Here is a 17191-nt window from a genome sequence, read left to right on the forward strand (position 1 = left end):
ATGGAGTGCTCTAGGTACCCACAAATGTCAGCTTCCCCGTGCCCTCTCCAGAGTCCACAGGTCAAGTGGCTTTTCCACGTGTGTCCCCCACCCCACTCTAAATGGCACACACCTGAAACCTCTTGTCGTTGGCATCCTGCACCCCACTGAAGTAGAAATTGTCCCCCAGGGACAGGATGAAGTCTGCACCGAGAATCTGCACGGTCCTGGCAATCTCCTTGGCATTGGCCATTTCCCTGGCAGTGTGGAATGGGGCATTGGGGACTCCTCCCCAGTCACCCAGGGCCACAAAGCGCAGGACGGGGTTGGCTCCATCAGCCAGGGGGAGCACCAGCCAGGCTTGCAGGATGAGCAGCACGGTCTGTGTGTCCATCTGGGAGGAGGAGAGATGAGTCCTGGGCTGAGGTATGGGCAGTGGGCCCTTGGGACCACTGCTCAGAGCGGGGAGACAGCTTCCTGCAGGGCTGGCCCAGGGGGAAGCCCTGGGTGTGGCCCTTGTTCCCAGGACTTTAGGCAGGAGCCGGCTGGGAGGGTCAGAGGGTAGGCGGGGTCCAGGGGCAGGGAAGGGTGGCTGTGCCGGCCCATTCTGGTCGCCCTCATCCCACACCCAGCACTCACCCTGGGGGAAGCACAAGGCAGTCAGCCGGGGGCTCAGAGGCAGGTGAGCTCCTGGGCAGAACTGGTGGGTCACCGAGCCTTTATTCCCTGGGGCGGAAATGGATCATTAGTGAGGATGATGCAGTTTCTCCGCAGACTGTTCCAGAAGCCCTCCCCTTGGGTCATGTGAGCTTTGGAGTTCCCCAGTGCTGGACACGGGATTCGGGTGGGGGTCTGGCCCCCGAGTGAGTGCAGCCTCTGTGTTTGCCCACATGAGCTTGTTTGTGTCATGGGCCCGAGGCGCCCCGCTATCTGTGCGTGCCGTGTCTGTGGCCGTATCTGTGTGCCCCAGCCAGACCCATCTTGTGTGTCCATGCACTCCCAGGACGTGTTTGTCTGCCTGTGTCTGGGCGTGTCTGCGCTGTTTCCTGTGTGTAGCCAAGCGCGCCTGCCTGGGTCACATGTCTGCGTGTGCCCGGGAGTCCTTTGTCCCTGTAGATGTGCACGCAGAGCCTGGCAAGGCCCGTGTGGTGTGTGGGTGGCCTCTGCCTGGGATCTAAAGTAGAACTGTGTGGGCCATCGATTTGTGACCCTGCACTGTGGACTGAGTTGTGTTGTGGGTCTATGTTGTGTCTCACGTGAGTTGTGTGTTTGACAACATCTGGGTTTGAGTCCCAGGGTCACCTCCCTCCCCCAAACACCAGGGTCTCCCTTTTCCAGGAAGTCCTGCCCACATCTTCCCCTCCTCCCCACCCCCCATTCCCCACAGGAGGAACCCAGGCCGGGGCAGCGGGTGCCACGCCACGTGACCACTGATTTGTGACCCTCACACACTCAGCAGCTGCCTGCAGGCCTCCCAGCGCCGGCTGCCCGGAGAGTTGGCAGGTGGGTGCTTGGGTAGTGCCCCCCACCTCCCTGCACCAGTGCCCTGTCTGACCTGCCCCTCACCTCCCTGCCTTCCTCCTTCCGCTGTGACTTGTCCCCTGCACACTCACAATGGGCCAATTGGGGGGGCCCGCTTTTCAACGCGGAGGTCACCGGCTCAGGGAGGTGAGGTGACCTGCCCCAGGTCAGCCAGCAGAGGCTGGCTGTGCCTCCCGCCCCACAGCCCGGACAAACAGGAAGTGGGTCACCCGGGCAGGCGGAGCACCCCCCCTCCTGCCCCCGGGCCCCAGCGGCGTTCACACCCGCCGGGCCGTCTCACCTACCGTCTGCCGCCGGCGCTAGCAGTGGGCCTGGCGGCAGGGGTGCAGGGCGCTCGCGGTGGCGGGCGGCTTGGCTTGCAGGAGGCCGTGGCCTTCCCGCCAGGTCCGCTGCCCGGGCAGGCCCAGGTGATCCCCCGCGGGGAGGGCAGGCGCCTGGGCCTCCCGGCCAGGGGCCACCGCGCCTCCGAATCCGGCTGAGCCACTGAGCGCCGCCACGCCTCCTTTGGGGCGCAGGCGGCACATCTGTAGAATGGGGTTCAGCACCCCAGGGGGAGGCCCAGGCCAGCCGACTGGGCTACAGCTGGGGCCAGCAACGGGGCTTAGAGACCGGAGTTCCTCCCTCTGCCCCCACGCAGGCCGAGTCGCCCCCCACTCCTTCACACCTGGGACACCCACAGCCCGCGATGGCTGGGTAGGGCCTCACTCTGGGCCTGGCCACCCTCTAGTGAGGAAGTATGTCTTCAACCTCAGCTTCCTGGTCTTTAAAATGGGTGTGAGGGCAGACAAGTCAAATCTTCTCTAGAAAGAATTCCAAGTAAGTGTAAGTGGAAAGGGCCCTTCCAGGAGCTGGAGTTCAACCCTTCCAGCCTCCTTTTGAGTGTGGTCTAGAGTCAAAGGAGTTAGTGACTTTCATCCGAAGAATAAAGTATGGGAAAGCAAAAGACGGGAACCTTCCCAGGGGAGATACCTGGCAGACACCCTCTTAACCGAACGGTCCAGGCTAACAGCCCTGGGGATAAGTCTCACTGACATCATGTCATGAGAAGGACACCTTGCCTCTGTGGGTTTCTTCCCAGGAACCTGTAACCACAAGTGGAGGGTGAGAAAAATAACACCCGGGAAACACCCAAATTGAGTGATATTCTGTAGAACACCTGACCCGTATTTGCAAAAGTGTGCCCGTCCTGGAGAAGAAAAGTTAGAGGGGTGGCCACAGATTGCAGCAGACCCAGGAGACATGAGGACAAAATGAAATGTGGGATCCTGGACCAAAAAAGAGGGCCAATTGTGGAAAAACTGGTAACACCCAAATAAAGCCTGAATTTCGGTGGCGTACCCTCCACCACCTTTTGCCACTTTTCTGGAAATCTAAAAACATCCTAAAATTAAAAAAAAAAAAAAAAAAGTTTTTTCTTTGAAAAAGGGGACTGATCCAAGAAACCTAAAATTTTATTCAACACGTATTGAACACCCACTGTAGGCCCAGCACTGGCTGGCCCAGCAGTGAACAAGACAGACAGGAAAACCCGCTCTGTTGGGGCAGGGAAATTTATACTCTAGCTGTTAATTACTTTCCTTTCTTTGGGGATGGGGTGGGGCATTCTCTTTCCATTTTATGTTTTATGTGCTGTTTGGATTTTGGCTTGAAAAATCTTGTTAGTCATTTTGCTAGACTTCCTCTTGATATATCTATATGTTAAAATGTAAACCCAGGAAACAAAGACCTCATTTCAGATTCAGGGCAGTGGGTGTTTTCCGGGGAGATGGGCTGGGAACAAGGGGGCTGGGAAGGGGGCTTCTACTTTCTCCTTACTGTTTCCATTCACACACCCACACAATATCTGAAGCATTTAGGGCTAAGTGTTAATATTTGCTTCTTTATATGGAGGGTATCGGGGTATTTTAGGGATTATCTTCTTTGCTTCCTGTGCTTTTTTATTTTTTTGAGATCGCACAAGATTATATGTATTATCTTTTTGTAGTACGTAGTCTTCATAAAAACGTTAGAAAATACTGAAAAACAGAAAGAAAACCATTACACTTACCTGTCATACGCCTGCCCAGAGAGTCACTATCCATGAATTTCTTTTTCCTGTCAATTATTCTATGCCCACATTTGCCTTCGGAAAAGTGGGAAACAGTGATACATACCATTTTATAGCTTTTCCAAGTGTTAGCATTTTCTATATTTTTTTAAAGATGAAAAAGTGCAGGGGCACCTGGGTGGCCCAGTTGGTTGAGTCTGACCCTCAGTTTTGGGTCAGGTCCTGATCTCAAGGTTGTGAGATCGAGCTCCATGTCAGGCTCTGTGCTGAATGGAGAATCTGCTTGCGATTCTCTCTCCTTCTCCCTCTGCCCCTCCCATGTCTCTCTCTCATATAAATAAACCTTAAAAAAAATAAAAAGTGCAAAAGCATGGGCACATGATCAAAATAAACCAGATTCTGTGTTGAGCATGTAAGGAAACCTGTGGATTCCTGGCTTTATCTCTCTGGTCACCTCCTGGATTCTGAATAAGCTCTTATCCTTCCATTTGCCCAGCAGAGCCCTGTTCTGCCCATTTTCTGTGGAGGTGGATGAGGATTTGGCTCCCTCTTGCCTTGTGTCCCAACACCAACGTCAGTCCTATGGTTGAGTTCCTCCTTTGGCTTTTGAAGGCCCTGCCCTCCCCACTTCCCCTCCCCTTGCAGTCACACTCCTGTGGCCTCTCACCCTTCCTAGAATAGAGCCCCACTCTGACCTCAGGGCCTTGGCTCTTGCCATTCTACTTGCCTAAAAGGCCCTTCCTTCCCCAGATACTCTGAGGCTCCTCCCCATTGTATTCTAGTTCCTGTAACATGTCAAAAATGCACCCCACCCCCACCTGACTCCCTCTTACCCTCCTCACCCTCTAGAACCCTTATCACTGCCTGACAAACCACACAACTGCTTATCTCATTTTCTGTCTCCCCACCAGAATGATCTCTTAGGGGACACAAACTCTTCTTGGTCCGGTTCACTGCTGTTTTCTTTGGCATCTGGAATCTGGAGCCCAGAAGGGCCAGTGCTGAGGAATTATTTGTGGGAATGATGGAATAAGCAATACCCTCAGGACACACACACTCCTCCCTTCCGTCTGAGTGTCCAGCCTCCTACCCCTACTCTCCTGGCTCCATCCCTTGAGTGAGTCCACCAGTTCCCTTGTAGCTTGCTTTGGCTCTAACCTGGTTGTTGTTGTTGATGATGATAATCTGCCCAGGACAAGACTCTTGGAGATAGTTCAATGACCCCTGATTAGATTCTACATCTCTCTCTTGTCTGGGTCACAGTGCTCAAGTAACACCAAGGGCAACTAATTCCTACCTCAGGGCCTTTGCACTTGCTGTTCCCACTACTAGGCCACTCTCCCTCATCTTCTCGTCATTGAGTACTTGGCTTTAATGCCACCTTCTCAGACTATCCTGACCTCTTGACTCAATTAGCAGTACCCCTCATCCCCCACTCCCCAATCTCTATGTTGTCAAGCACCCCTCTCCACCTCCCCACTGGGACTTCCCATGAAAGCAGGTCTGCATGGACAAGCAATGGACACTCAATGGGGACAGATAGGGATACAGAGTTAACATGACTGACAAGTGTAGGTCAGTGAAGGGCTCTGTGTACCAGACTGCCATGTGTGGTGAGGATAACCCCAGGTGGGAGACAGGTAGATGGTCTCAGGAAGAAGGGATAAGGGGCTAACGGGGACACAGGAACAAGGTCCTGGAGCCATGGACTGTGGGCTTGATGTGTAGGTGAGAGGTTTGGAGAATGGGTTCGAGGTGTGTTTTTACAAGATCAGTTTGGGAAAAAAACAAGACAAAAGACAGATCTGTATGTACATCCTCTATATCAGTTTTTCTCTCTCTGTTTAGCTGTCCATCCATTTATCCATCTCTATATTTGTCTGTCTGTCTATCCATCCATCACACTATGTCGTGATTTAGAACTGCAAGTGCTGGTTGCTATACTCCAAGAGGAAATTCTGGAACCAAGAGAAGCCCAGTTAAAAGTGGTATCCCCGGACTGCCTGTGTGGCTCAGTCGGTTGAGTGTCTGACTTTTGATTTTGGCTCAAGTCTTGACCTCAGGGTCAGGAGATAGAGCCCCGAGGTGCGCTCCCTGCACAGTGGGGGGGGGGGGAGGGGTCTGCTTCTCTCCTCCCTCTGCCCCTCCTCTGCTCTCTCTCGGGCTCTCTCTCTCTCTCAAATAGATAAATAAATAAATATTTTTTAAAGATTTTATTTACTTGTCAGAGAGGGAGAGGGAGCGCAGACTCCCTGCTGAGCAGGCAACCCAACTTGGGACTCAATCTCAGGACCTGGGATCATGACCCGAGCGGAAGGCTCTGAGAGGCCCAACCAACTGAGCCACCCAGGCGCCCCAATAAATATTTTATTAAATTAAAAGAAAAGTGGTCTCCTGGGGGAGGATTGCTATGGGAAATTATTTCTTTCTACTTTATTTCTTTATTACATTTGTCTTTAAAGATCATAAGCTGGTGATATGTGGGTGATCGGGGAAACAACATTTACTTATATAATCATTCTGATGAGATCATGGACGATTGGGTGAAGGCGCAGATGATTGGGTTGAATGAGGGTGAACCTACAGTGAGCAGAGCCCCCTCCCACCCCCTGGGGGCTGGCGCTATCGAATCAGGGCTCCAGGACATCTATCCAAAGTAGTTGACCCTGGGGGCTCTGTGGCCATCCGCCTGGCTTCCGATGCCGGCACCTCTGCTGTTAGCTGTGTGACTGGGGGCTGGTGACTTTACCTCTCTGTGCCTTCGTCCTGCGTCTCTGACACAGATGATGTCACGGTGTTCGCCGCAGGGTATTGTGTGCATCAAAAGACCTCACGCGGGTGAATACGCAGAACCGCACCTCGCACATAAGGAGCCCTTGAAATAAGCAGTTACCGCAGTACATTGTCATCACTGGAAAGTGTGTTATTAGTACAGACCAGGGCAGTGTTAATTTGGATAAACTGAACATGTTTAAGAGGCAGAAATGAGAGGTTGGGGACCAACTCATCTCAGTTTGCTTGGCATTTCCCTGATTTTAGCACCGAATGTCGTGCAGCCCGGGAACTCAGTCTTGAGTAAAACAGGAGGGCAGCTGGTCACCCTGAGATAAATCTTGGGACCCATTGGTGAGAGGGAGAAAGCTCCCTCTCTTTGGGGCCTGGTGAGAGAGAAGCGCAGGGAAGAGCCCCGGGGAGAGGAACCATTTTGGGGGAAGTGGACATATCCAAGTGTGGCTGGTCGGAGCGGAGAGGCTTCTTGCCTGTCTGGGTGAGAGAAGACGAGTTTTCCGGTGGAAGCTCAGGTCAGGGGTCCCCACATTTTGTTCTGAAATATTTCGAACATACAGCAAAGTTAAAAGAATGATACAACTGTCCGGTGAGTACCCACACAGTCCTACATATTGCAATGAATATTTGAATGTATTCCAGTATCTGATTTCTACCCATTCATCCGTCTTACTTTTTACTCTTTTTTTTTTTTTAAAGATTTTATTTATTTGTTTGACAGACAGAGATCACAAGTAGGCAGAGAGGGAGGGTAGCAGGCTCCCTGCTGAGCAGAGAGCCTGACGTGAGGCTCGATCCCAGGACCCTGAGATCATGACCGGAGCTGAAGGCAGAGGCTTTAACCCACTGAGCCACCCAGGCGCCCCATTACTCTTTTTTTTTTTAAAGAGAGAGAGTGAGAGTTCCTGTGGTGGGGGTGCCTATACTATCAACCAGAGTGCAACAGCTGTTTACAGCTCTTTTCTTTGATGTAAAATTTGCATACAATGATGGGGACAAATGTTGTGTACACTTCCTGAGTTCTCGTAAGCCTCAGCTAGAGCCATGGAAGAAAGAACTTATTCACCCCCAGTGACACTCAAACCAAACAAACAAATCAAAATTACCAGAGGCCACCCCGGCTTTGCCACTTTATAATTAGCTCTGTAACCTGGAGCAAATGACTCTCCCTTTCTGGGCCTCAGCTTCTCATCTCTAAAGTGGGCTACTAAGGGTGCTAGCTGAGATCAGTTATTGTGGATATTAAACTACTTAATTTACATAGAAATACTGGGGAGGGCCTGGCCTCTAGCAAGTACCTTAAGAACACTCACTTTTGGGGCCCCTGGGTGGCTCAGTGGGTTAAGCCTCCGCCTTCGGCTCAGGTCATGATCCCAGGGTCCTGGGATCGAGCCCCGCATCAGGCTCTCTGCTCAGCAGGGAGCCTGCTTCCCCCTCTCTCCCTCTGCCTGCCTCTCTGCCTACTTGTGATCTCTCTCTGTCAAATAAATAAATAAAATCTTAAAAAAAAAAACCACTCACTTTTAACATTAGCCCATTGGAACGGTCAAAGGAACGAGAGTTGGTGGGAGAAGAAATAATGGGATCACGGTGTTCCTGAAAAATGTCAAAGAGAGAGAAGGAAGCCGTGAGCTAAGTCCTGACCCCCACCACCACAGAAAATCAGCAGGTGAGGGCTCCATTCCCCTACGGGCAACTAGAAGGATCCAGCACATTCAGAACGATGGAAATGACCAGAGAAAGCCACGATTCTGCAGGCGTTTGCCATTCATCCACACGCTGCACAACATCTCATTTATTTTAATCATGAGCCCATGCTTTTGTATTTTCAATTTCAGTTTAATTTGAAAAACACAGGCAAGATTCTGACACCTGTTACAATGCGGATGAAGCTTGAGGACATCCTGCTGGCTGAAATAAACCAGTTACAAAAGGTCTGTATGAGTCCACTCACAGGAAGTTCGTAGGGCGGTCAAATCTGTAGAGATTGAAAGTAGAGGGGTCGGTGCTCGGGGGTGGGCAGTTAAGGTTTAATGGGGACAGAGTTTCAGTTTTGCACGATGAAAAAGTCCTAGAGGTGGGTCGTGGTGGTGGGTGCACGACCACCTGAGTGTACTTAATGCCACTGAACTGTGCAGTTAAAAATGGTAAAGACGGTAAACTTTCTCTTACTTGTATATTACCGAAATTAAAAGTTGACAGAAAGCGCAGAAGATAATCCCCCCAAACCCCTGTGTCTCCACGTGAAGAAGCAAAGGTGGTAACTGCTTCAGGTGTGTGTTTTCCTTTTGTAAAAGAAAGAAAACAGGGTTGAACTTGAACCCTCCCTATACCCCCCATAATTTCAATTCAGGAAGTCCCTAATAGTTTATAATGAGAAGTCCCCCACCCTCTTGTGTCCTTCAACTACCTCCTCTCACCCCTGCTTTGGAAGGAACAAGAATTACCAGATTCTTCTGTCTTCTTCCAGAGATGATTAATTCCAGGCTTTAACTTTAAGTTGGAAACTACTTGATAATTTGGCCAGGTTTAGAAGTAGTATCTGAATGTTTAAAAGAACATATTTCTCCTTACTTATACTTAATTTTTAGATTTGTAATAACTGTTAAGGAGTTCAGAAGGGTTTTCTTGGTGGAGGCATTTAACAAGATTAAAGAATCAGATATATGACTTTCATAAATGCCATGTACAACGTTTAAGCGATTTCAGCCCACCATTTCTTTTTTTTTATTATTTTTAATTATTTTTTCAAGGGGGCGCCTGGGTGGCTCAGTGGATTAAGCCGCTGCCTTCGGCTCAGGTCGTGATCCCAGGGTCCTGGGATCGAGCCCCGCATCGGGCTCTCTGCTCCGCGGGGAGCCTGCTTCCTCCTCTCTCTCTGCCTGCCTCTCTGCCTACTTGTGACCTCTCTCTCTGTCAAATAAATAAATAAAATCTTTAATTATTTTTTCAAGATTTTATTTATTTATTTGACAGACAGAGATTACAAGTAGACAGAGAGGCAGGCAGAGAGAGGAAGGGAAGCAGGTTCCCCGCTGAGCAGAGAGCCCGATGCGATGCCGGGCTCGATCCCAGGACTCTGGGATCATGACCTGAGCCAATGGCAGATGCTTTAACCCACTGAGCCACCCAGGCGCCCCAGCCCACGACATTTCTAAATGGATCCAAATGCATAGTCAGCGACCTCTTTGCCAAGTGATGGTCCGCTTATCCGGGTATAAAAGAAACATAACCGCTGTGATTGGAACCAAAGGCTTAAGGGAAACTGTTTCTAAAAATATGATTTTGTTTATATATTTTTAAAGATTTTATTTATTTATTTGTCAGAGAGAGAGAGCACAAGCAGGGGGAGCTGCAGGCAGAGGGAGGAGCAGGCTCCGAGCTGAGCAAGGAGCGGGATCTGGGACTTGAACTCAGGACCCTCAGATCATGACCTCAGCAGAGGCAGACACCCGACCCATGGAGCTACCCAGGCATCCCTAAAAATACAACTTAAATTGACTGTACATTTACAAAGTAACCACAACGGTGCATTTTTCAAGGCACCGAAGCTGTCCCCAACCCAGGCACTGTACTGAACTTGTTTGCTTCAAGGAACCAGTAGGGCAGTGTGGTGGGAACAGAGGGAGTGAGGACCGCGAGGTGAAGAGGGGGTGTGTAGGACAGACAGGGGTTTGAGGGGCTGCAGGGACGGGGGCTTTATCCATAGTGAGGCGTACACCATGGGGGATTCTGATCAGAGGGACTGATCTCACTGGTTTTGGATAATCTCCACTAACTGTTGGACTTGGGGCTCGGGCACTGGGTGGGTGGGGCAGGTGGGGAAAAAAAAAACTGGGTTGTAGGGGTTTCCCCTCTACGCATTTAAAAAAAAAGAAAAGAAAAGAAAAAGGCAGAGGTTTGGCTTGGGAAGCTGGCGGCCTGGGGGAGTGGGGGGCGCCCAGCAGGGACCAGATCGCCTAGCTGCCTTTCTCTGACCCTTGGTCTGTGCACTGCTGCCCCCGCATGGCTACAGTGAGAACTGCAGCAGCATCCCGCAGACCGCGTTTCCATTTTGGTGAGCCAAGGCTTCTTTCAGACCCCTCGTGCAGGGCATGGAGAGTCCTGAGATGTATCGGTCGAGGGATTGCTTCAGAGAAACTCTGAGTGAAATACCTGAGGATTCAGATACTTTCAGGATAACCCGATGGGCAGTGGGCCTCTTGGGAAATTACACACTGCATCTGCTCCAGAGAGATTCTCAGAGGAGGGGTCTACAGCGGCATCTCCAGGGACCAGTGGGAGCATCAGGGAGGCACTAAGAAAAGACATCCTAGGCGGAAGGAAGGGCCTGAGCAAAGCAAGGTCAAAGCTGAATTCCTGATACATCCCCCCATCTCACTCCTGCTAACTGCTCCTCTCAGCCTGGGTCATGGGGTCACCACTGAGACCCACACTTGGTCCTGAACTCCTCCCTTGCTCTCACTCCTGCCATCCCCATGGCCACCACCCAGCGCCAGACACCTGTCACTTGGGTAGCTGTCCCAGCCTTTAATTCCTAGTCATCTACTGCAGTCCCAAAGGTACCTTTTACGGTCTCTCCCCTGCTCAGCCCCCAAGCCCCTGCCCCGGCTCTCCACCGCTCCGGAGAGCAAGCCCACACCCTTCATCTTGGTGTATTGGGTAGTGGGAGACCCGGCCCTGCCTGCTCCGTCACATCATTGGCATGAGCAACTACACGAGCAATAACAGTAACAATAACGGCAGCTACCTCTAGTTACACGCTGCCAAGTCTGTGTCGTGTGGTTTAGTGGTGGTTTCATGATGGCTTTATCATCTCCATTTTACAAAAGGGCGTGCTGAGGTTCCGAGAACTCAAGGGACTTGTCCAAGGTCACCAGGCTGATGGTGAACTCAGTTCTTTCCAACTCCAAAGCTCATGCGTAATCCTGACACTCTGTCCCCATCACGACACATCTCTGCTGTGATGGGTTTAACTTCTTGTCTGTTCCTCTGTCTTAGTCACTCAGCCTGCTCTAAGGGGACGCCATCAGCTGGGTGGCCTAAACTCGGCAGACATTTATTTCTCACAGTTCTGAAGGTTAGGAAGGTCAAGGTGCCAGGCAATTCAATTCCTGATGAGGGCTCTCTTCCTGGCTTGCAAATGCTCACCATCTCACAGTGTTGTCACATGGCAGAGGGAGAGAGAGGACAGAGGTGGTTGGGGGAGGGGAGCCAAGGAGGGGAAGGCTCCCTGGTGTCTCTTCTTAGAAGGGCAGCATCTCATCAAGAGGGCCCCATCCTCACGGCCACAACAAACCTAATCACCTCCTGAAGACCCGCGTCCAAATTCTATCACATTGGGGGTTAGGGCTTCAACATATGAATTTGGAGGGAACAAGCATTCAGTCCATAACATCCTCCTTCCAAAGGATGGAACCTAATTCCCCTTTGTTTGAGCGTGGGTCAGACTTTAGTGACTCTGTTTAAAAAAAGAAAACAAACCACTTGTTACTTTCCTATTATTCTAGGCACCTTCGCTGAAGACCTTTCTTTCTCTCTGTGGCTCAGGTTACTGCCTGATATCCTTTCATTTCAACCCAGAGGACTTTTTCCACCATTTCTTGCGGGGTAGGTCTAGTAGTAATGAATCTCATCAGCTTTTGTTTAAATGAGCATATTTTAATTTTTACCTTATTTTTTAAGAGTTTATTTATTTATTTGACAGAGAGAGATCACAAGTAGGCAGAGAGGCAGGCAGAGAGAGGGGGAAGCGGGCTCCCCACTGAGCAGAGAGCCTGATGTAGGGCTTGATCTAGACCCTGGGACCATGACCTGAGCCGAAGGCAGAGGCTTTATAACCCACTGAGCCACCCAAGGTGCCCCACTTTTTTTTAACCTTATTTTTTGAAGGACAGTTTTACTGGATATAGAATTCTCAGTTGTCAGTGTGTTTAAAAAAAAAATCCCCCCCCCCAGCACTTACAATATATTGACCACTACTTTATGGCCTCCAAGATTTCTGATGAGCTCTCTGCTGGTAAAGAAGGATGCTTCTCATTCTCACCTACTTCGATTGTCCATTTTTCAAGTTTGCCCATTCTTTCTTCTTCCTGCTTAAGTCGATAAACCCCTGTAGTAGATTTTTTTTTTTTTTTTCATTTCAGTTATTGTACTTTTTAGTTCCCTAATTTCCCTTTGGTTACTTTTTATAATTTCTATCTTTGTTGATGTTCTCATTTTGTTTATACATCATTTCCCCATCTTTGCCCATGTTTTCCTTTCACTCTGTGGCATATTGAAGAAGTTATTTTATAGGATTTTTTTTTTCCTACTAAGTTCAACATCTGAGTTTCCTCAGGGCTGGGTTTATTTGTTTTTTGTTTTAAGATTTTGTTTATTTAAGGACAGAGATCACAAGTAGGCAGAGAGGCAGGCAGAGAGAGAGGAGGGGGCAGGCTCCCTGCTGAGCAGGGAGCCTGATTTGGGGGATGCGGGGCTCGATCCCAGGACCCTGGGATCATGACCCGAACTGAAGACAGAGACTTTAACCCACTGAGCCACCCAGGCGCCCCTCAGTGGTCTTTTCTGAACCTGTATTTTTCCTTGGGCATGTGCAGTGGTTTTCTAAATTCACCCATAGATCTGGTTGCTTGTGAGTGTCACCGTCCTTACTTAAATGACTGCTCCCTAAAGGAGCAAAATGGTGGGGGGAAGATCCCAAACATACCATTCCTTAAAATCTCCTGGAAGCCAGGGTGCCTGGGTGGCTTAGTTAGTTAAGCATCTGCCTTTGGTTCAGGTCATGATCCTGGGGTCCTGGGATCGAACCCTGTATCGGGCTCCCTGCTCAGAGGGGTCTGCTTTTCCCTCTCCCTCTGCCCCTCATGCTTACTTGTGCTTACTTGTGCGTGAGTGTAGGCACGCATGCGCGCGCTCTCTCTCTCTCTCTCCAGTAATTAAATAAAGTCTTAAAAAAGAATCTCCCAGGAACCACTTTAGCTGGTGGGGGTTGCAATAATGACTGCCAGCCTTGGTGTCTGTACCTCAGTGATCAAAAGCAGTAAGCAGCAATCAGAACATAGATCCCAGAGAACTGGAAGACAGTCTTTTTGCCCCACCTCAGTTCAGGAATTACAGGCCACTTTCACCAAATCTGTATGCCATGGAGTGGGTGGTGGGTAATAGGTAGGTCCCTCCAATCCTTCACTAAAGGCTGAAATTAACTGCAATTTACCAACCACAAGATCAAAGCCCGGAAAGTTAGAAAACTGGAACGGGACGTGCAAGTCCAAATAGACTCCATAGTTTCAAAATAGTTAATTCCAGACAATTGGTGGCAGTATAATTGTCTATGTAGGAAAAAAAAAAGATTCCTGGTGTTTCATGCTCCGAGTCTTCCCTAACATCTCTTGTGACACAGCTGCTTTTAGATGGCCTAAAACCTCAGAGAAACTCTCTAGCTTCTTCTCCAGAATTTAGGCAGTCTACTTGTGTCTTAACCCCCTAATCTCTTGCCCTGGGCATTTGTGGGTCTTTATAACGTATAGCTTTTATGAGCAGTGCCTACTGCTTTTCCTACTTGAGATTTGAGTGAGGTTGAAGAGACACGAGCCCCTTGCGCCAGTCCTTCAGGCATCTGCCAAAGAAGTTAGAACAGTCCTACACACAGTTTAGTGAATAAGGTCTCTCTGTTCCTCCGGCCCAAGGGCCAGATTCCCAAAAGCAGAACACGAGCTTTGGATGCAATCCAAAGGGAAGAGAAGCCTAGTAGACGATCCAGGAGAAGCAGAGGCTACAATAGAGAGGGAAGAAGTTTCTGAGAGTCAGCCTTGGCCAACACGAGGGATCAAATCCTCCTGTCATGAGATTGGCTTGGTAGAGGCAGGGTCTATCTCTGAGCTCAAACTCCCTTGTCACCCAGGACTGGTAAGAAAGGCATAGACTTTAGAGAGTTGGAGGATGGTCTTTGTATCATCCATGGTCCAGTCAAGTTACACGAATAAGGAGAATTGAATATAAACATTTTGGACCAGGTATTGAAGAACTGAAAAACAGAAAGAAAAGTCAAAGGTAGAGAGGAGGGAGAAATAGGAAGACTTTGCTTCGCTCTGGGATCAGGGGAATCAGGAAGAAGGTGAGAGACTAAGTATTATAAACTTGGAAGGTGGGTTCTGGGGGGCTCGAACCCAGAATCCTGAGAAAGCAGTGAAGCTTGACTTGTGCTAGTTACCCCCAAGGAGTGTCCATGAGGCTGTTTCTGCAAAGCAAAGAAGCTGGTGTGACAGGAAACAGGAAGAAGTGAGTCCCTTCCCCTCCCTACAGGCTTTCTCTCTGTCACTACCACCTTCTACTGGTGGCACCTAACCAGGAACCTCCGGAAAGCAGAAACATGGTTTGCTGAGGACCCGTTCCAGCAACACATGAGAAAGCATAAAGGATGGGGTCAAAGCTGAGAGTTAGTTGTTTCATAAGTAACAAAGTCTCCCACTCTCCCTGAAGGATACAATATCCTGGGTTGGTAGAATGTGCAGATTAAGTGCTGGTGAAAGTTTGTGTTACAAAGGAACTGTTCAATTCAGGAAAAACTCACATGTGTGTTGTCCTTTATAAAAAGAACATTCATCTGATTTTTCTTGCCCCTTTCATTTTCCCCAGTAAAAGGTCTGCTCTCGGGGCACTGGAGTGGCTCAGTTGTTAAGCGTCTGCCTTCGGTTCAAGTCCTGATCCCAAGGTCCTGTGCACCTGGGGCTAGTGCTTGCCATGCTCATCCCAAGTGAACATTCTGAGGACATGAAATGCACCCCATGGACCTAGACAGAGCCAAACCCAGGGCAGAGTTCTGCCCAAGGAAGGGGAACCAGCTCAGGAAGAGGAGACCAGGTAGCCTGAGGAGGAAAGCGTGTCATGGGGATGAGAGTGAGGAGGTATAATGTTGAAGCAGAGAGCTGATTTCCAGAGAGAGGAGGAAGAGAGAGTCAGAAGGAGAAATAGCAAAATCCTGAGATATGGGGGAGTAGGAGACCAGAGAGGGGTGAATATGTAGGATGGGAAAGCAGGATCCCAGTCGGATGGAGTAGTACCGATGAGGAGAGTCACTGGGTTTCAGAGATCAATAGGGTCTAGAACAGGAAGAAGTTAACTATAGGACATTTCAAAACATACTACAAAGCTCCAGTAGCCAAGGCAGTATGGGACTGCCATAAGATTAGACACAGATCAATGGGAAAGAATTGAGAGTCCAGGAACAATTCCTTGCATTTTTGGCTAATTTATTTATTTATTCATTTATTTAATTTTTATTTATTTTTATTTTTTAGAGAGGGAGGGAAATAGAGGGAGAGAATCTTAAACAGGCTCCATGCCCAGTGCAGAGCCTGACATGGGGCTCGATCTCACAACCCTGAGATCATGACCTGAGCCAAAGTCAAGAGTTGGACACTTAACTGACTGAGCCACCCAGGTGTCCCGGTTAATTAATTTTTTTAAATTGCCTAAGACAGGGCGCCTGGGTGGCTCAGTGGTTTAAGCCGCTGCCTTCGGCTCAGGTCATGATCTCAGGGTCCTGGGATCGAGTCCCACATCGGGCTCTCTGCTTGGCAGGGAGCCTGCTTCCCTCTCACTCTCTCTGCCTGCCTCTCTGCCTACCTGTGATCTCTCTCTGTCAAATAAATAAATAAAATCTTAAAAAAAAATAAATTGCCTAAGACAATTCAATGGGGAAAGTCTATTCAACATGGTGATGGGACAGTTAGATATCAATCTGCAGAAAGATGACCTGAGAACCCCTACCTCACATCATACAGAAAAATTAACTCATACCGAAATGGTGAAAAGTAAAAATATAAAAACATAAATTTATCAGCAGATGCAGGATAATATTTTTTGGCCAAGTGGTAGGGAAGAAGTTTGTTTGTTTTGAAGGAAGACCAAAAGGAAACATCCTAATCCAAAAGCATATGGTGATGTATGTGTTTCAGTCTCCAAATTCCTCACCAAAATGTGGTCTCTTGTGGCTCTCCTAAGTTTCTCTACCTATAGGGTTTCTGGATTTATTTTATAATTTTCACAAAAATAATTAATCCTGACTTTTTTCCACATCATGGTAACACAAAAGCTTATTTTTTCTGAAAGCTTTCATAGATATTTAAATCAACTATTTAATTTCTGTGATCTTTAAAAATGGACAGAAGCCATAAACAAATAGCCCCTTCCACTTAGGTGGATACATCACCCTTTCTCTAAACACCTCTTGGGAACAAGTAAACATGACAGTTATGGGGTGGTTAATGTGAGGAGTGAGGAGCAGAGTATCTTAGAGCACGGCATTTTATCCCTCAGAAATAGTACAGCATCCCTTAATATTAGACTGTGTGTCTGTGTGTGTGTATGCATGTAATTTTCTAAGGAAATGGGATCATTTATTCATTCATTATACTCAGTTATCTTGTTCTCTTATCTTCCAAACATGCCCATCTGACCTGGCAGAAAATGCTACATCTATTATAAGTGGATTAAAGATATTGTTTTAATTAATGACAATTGGATGTTTTGTCTCCTTTTTTTCCCTATGACTTTCGGCATCCAATTCATAATGCTTTTATATCCGGTAGTTGTAATTCATAAAAAGATGGGGAAACCTTAATGTTTAAAAATTCAAAGGCCAGGGGTACCTTGGGTGGCTCAGTTGTTTAAGCATCTGACTCTTGATCTCAGCTCAGGTGTTATTATAGGGATCAAGAGTTCAAGCCCCGCATGGGCTCAGTGGAGCCCACATTAAAAAAAATTTCAAAGTCCAATCTCTGTCTTTTGGTTAGAGCATTTAACCCATTTACATGTAAATAAGTACTGATAAAG

General features: G+C 48.6%; 1 protein-coding gene across 6 annotated transcripts in view; it reads right to left on the reverse strand.

Moving 5' to 3' along the window:
• Positions 1 to 17191, reverse strand: part of ACP5 (acid phosphatase 5, tartrate resistant) — a 59900-nt gene that overhangs the window by 1494 nt on the left and 41215 nt on the right. The window contains exons 1-3 of one of the 6 annotated variants that reach the window (XM_045990712.1): positions 1802 to 2184; positions 619 to 705; positions 113 to 400 (exon numbers count right to left, since the gene is read on the reverse strand). In XM_045990712.1, the coding sequence (XP_045846668.1) occupies positions 113 to 373 (261 nt within the window). In that variant the 5' untranslated portion in view covers positions 374 to 400; positions 619 to 705; positions 1802 to 2184. Of the gene's footprint in view, positions 1 to 112; positions 401 to 618; positions 706 to 1545; positions 1565 to 1592; positions 1676 to 1801; positions 2185 to 17191 lie in introns of those variants that run through there. The other 5 variants (XM_045990707.1, XM_045990706.1, XM_045990708.1 and 2 more) reach the window with 5 other exon arrangements.

Source organism: Meles meles, chromosome 20 (assembly GCF_922984935.1).
Source record: "Meles meles chromosome 20, mMelMel3.1 paternal haplotype, whole genome shotgun sequence".
Taxonomy (NCBI): Eukaryota; Metazoa; Chordata; class Mammalia; order Carnivora; family Mustelidae; genus Meles; species Meles meles.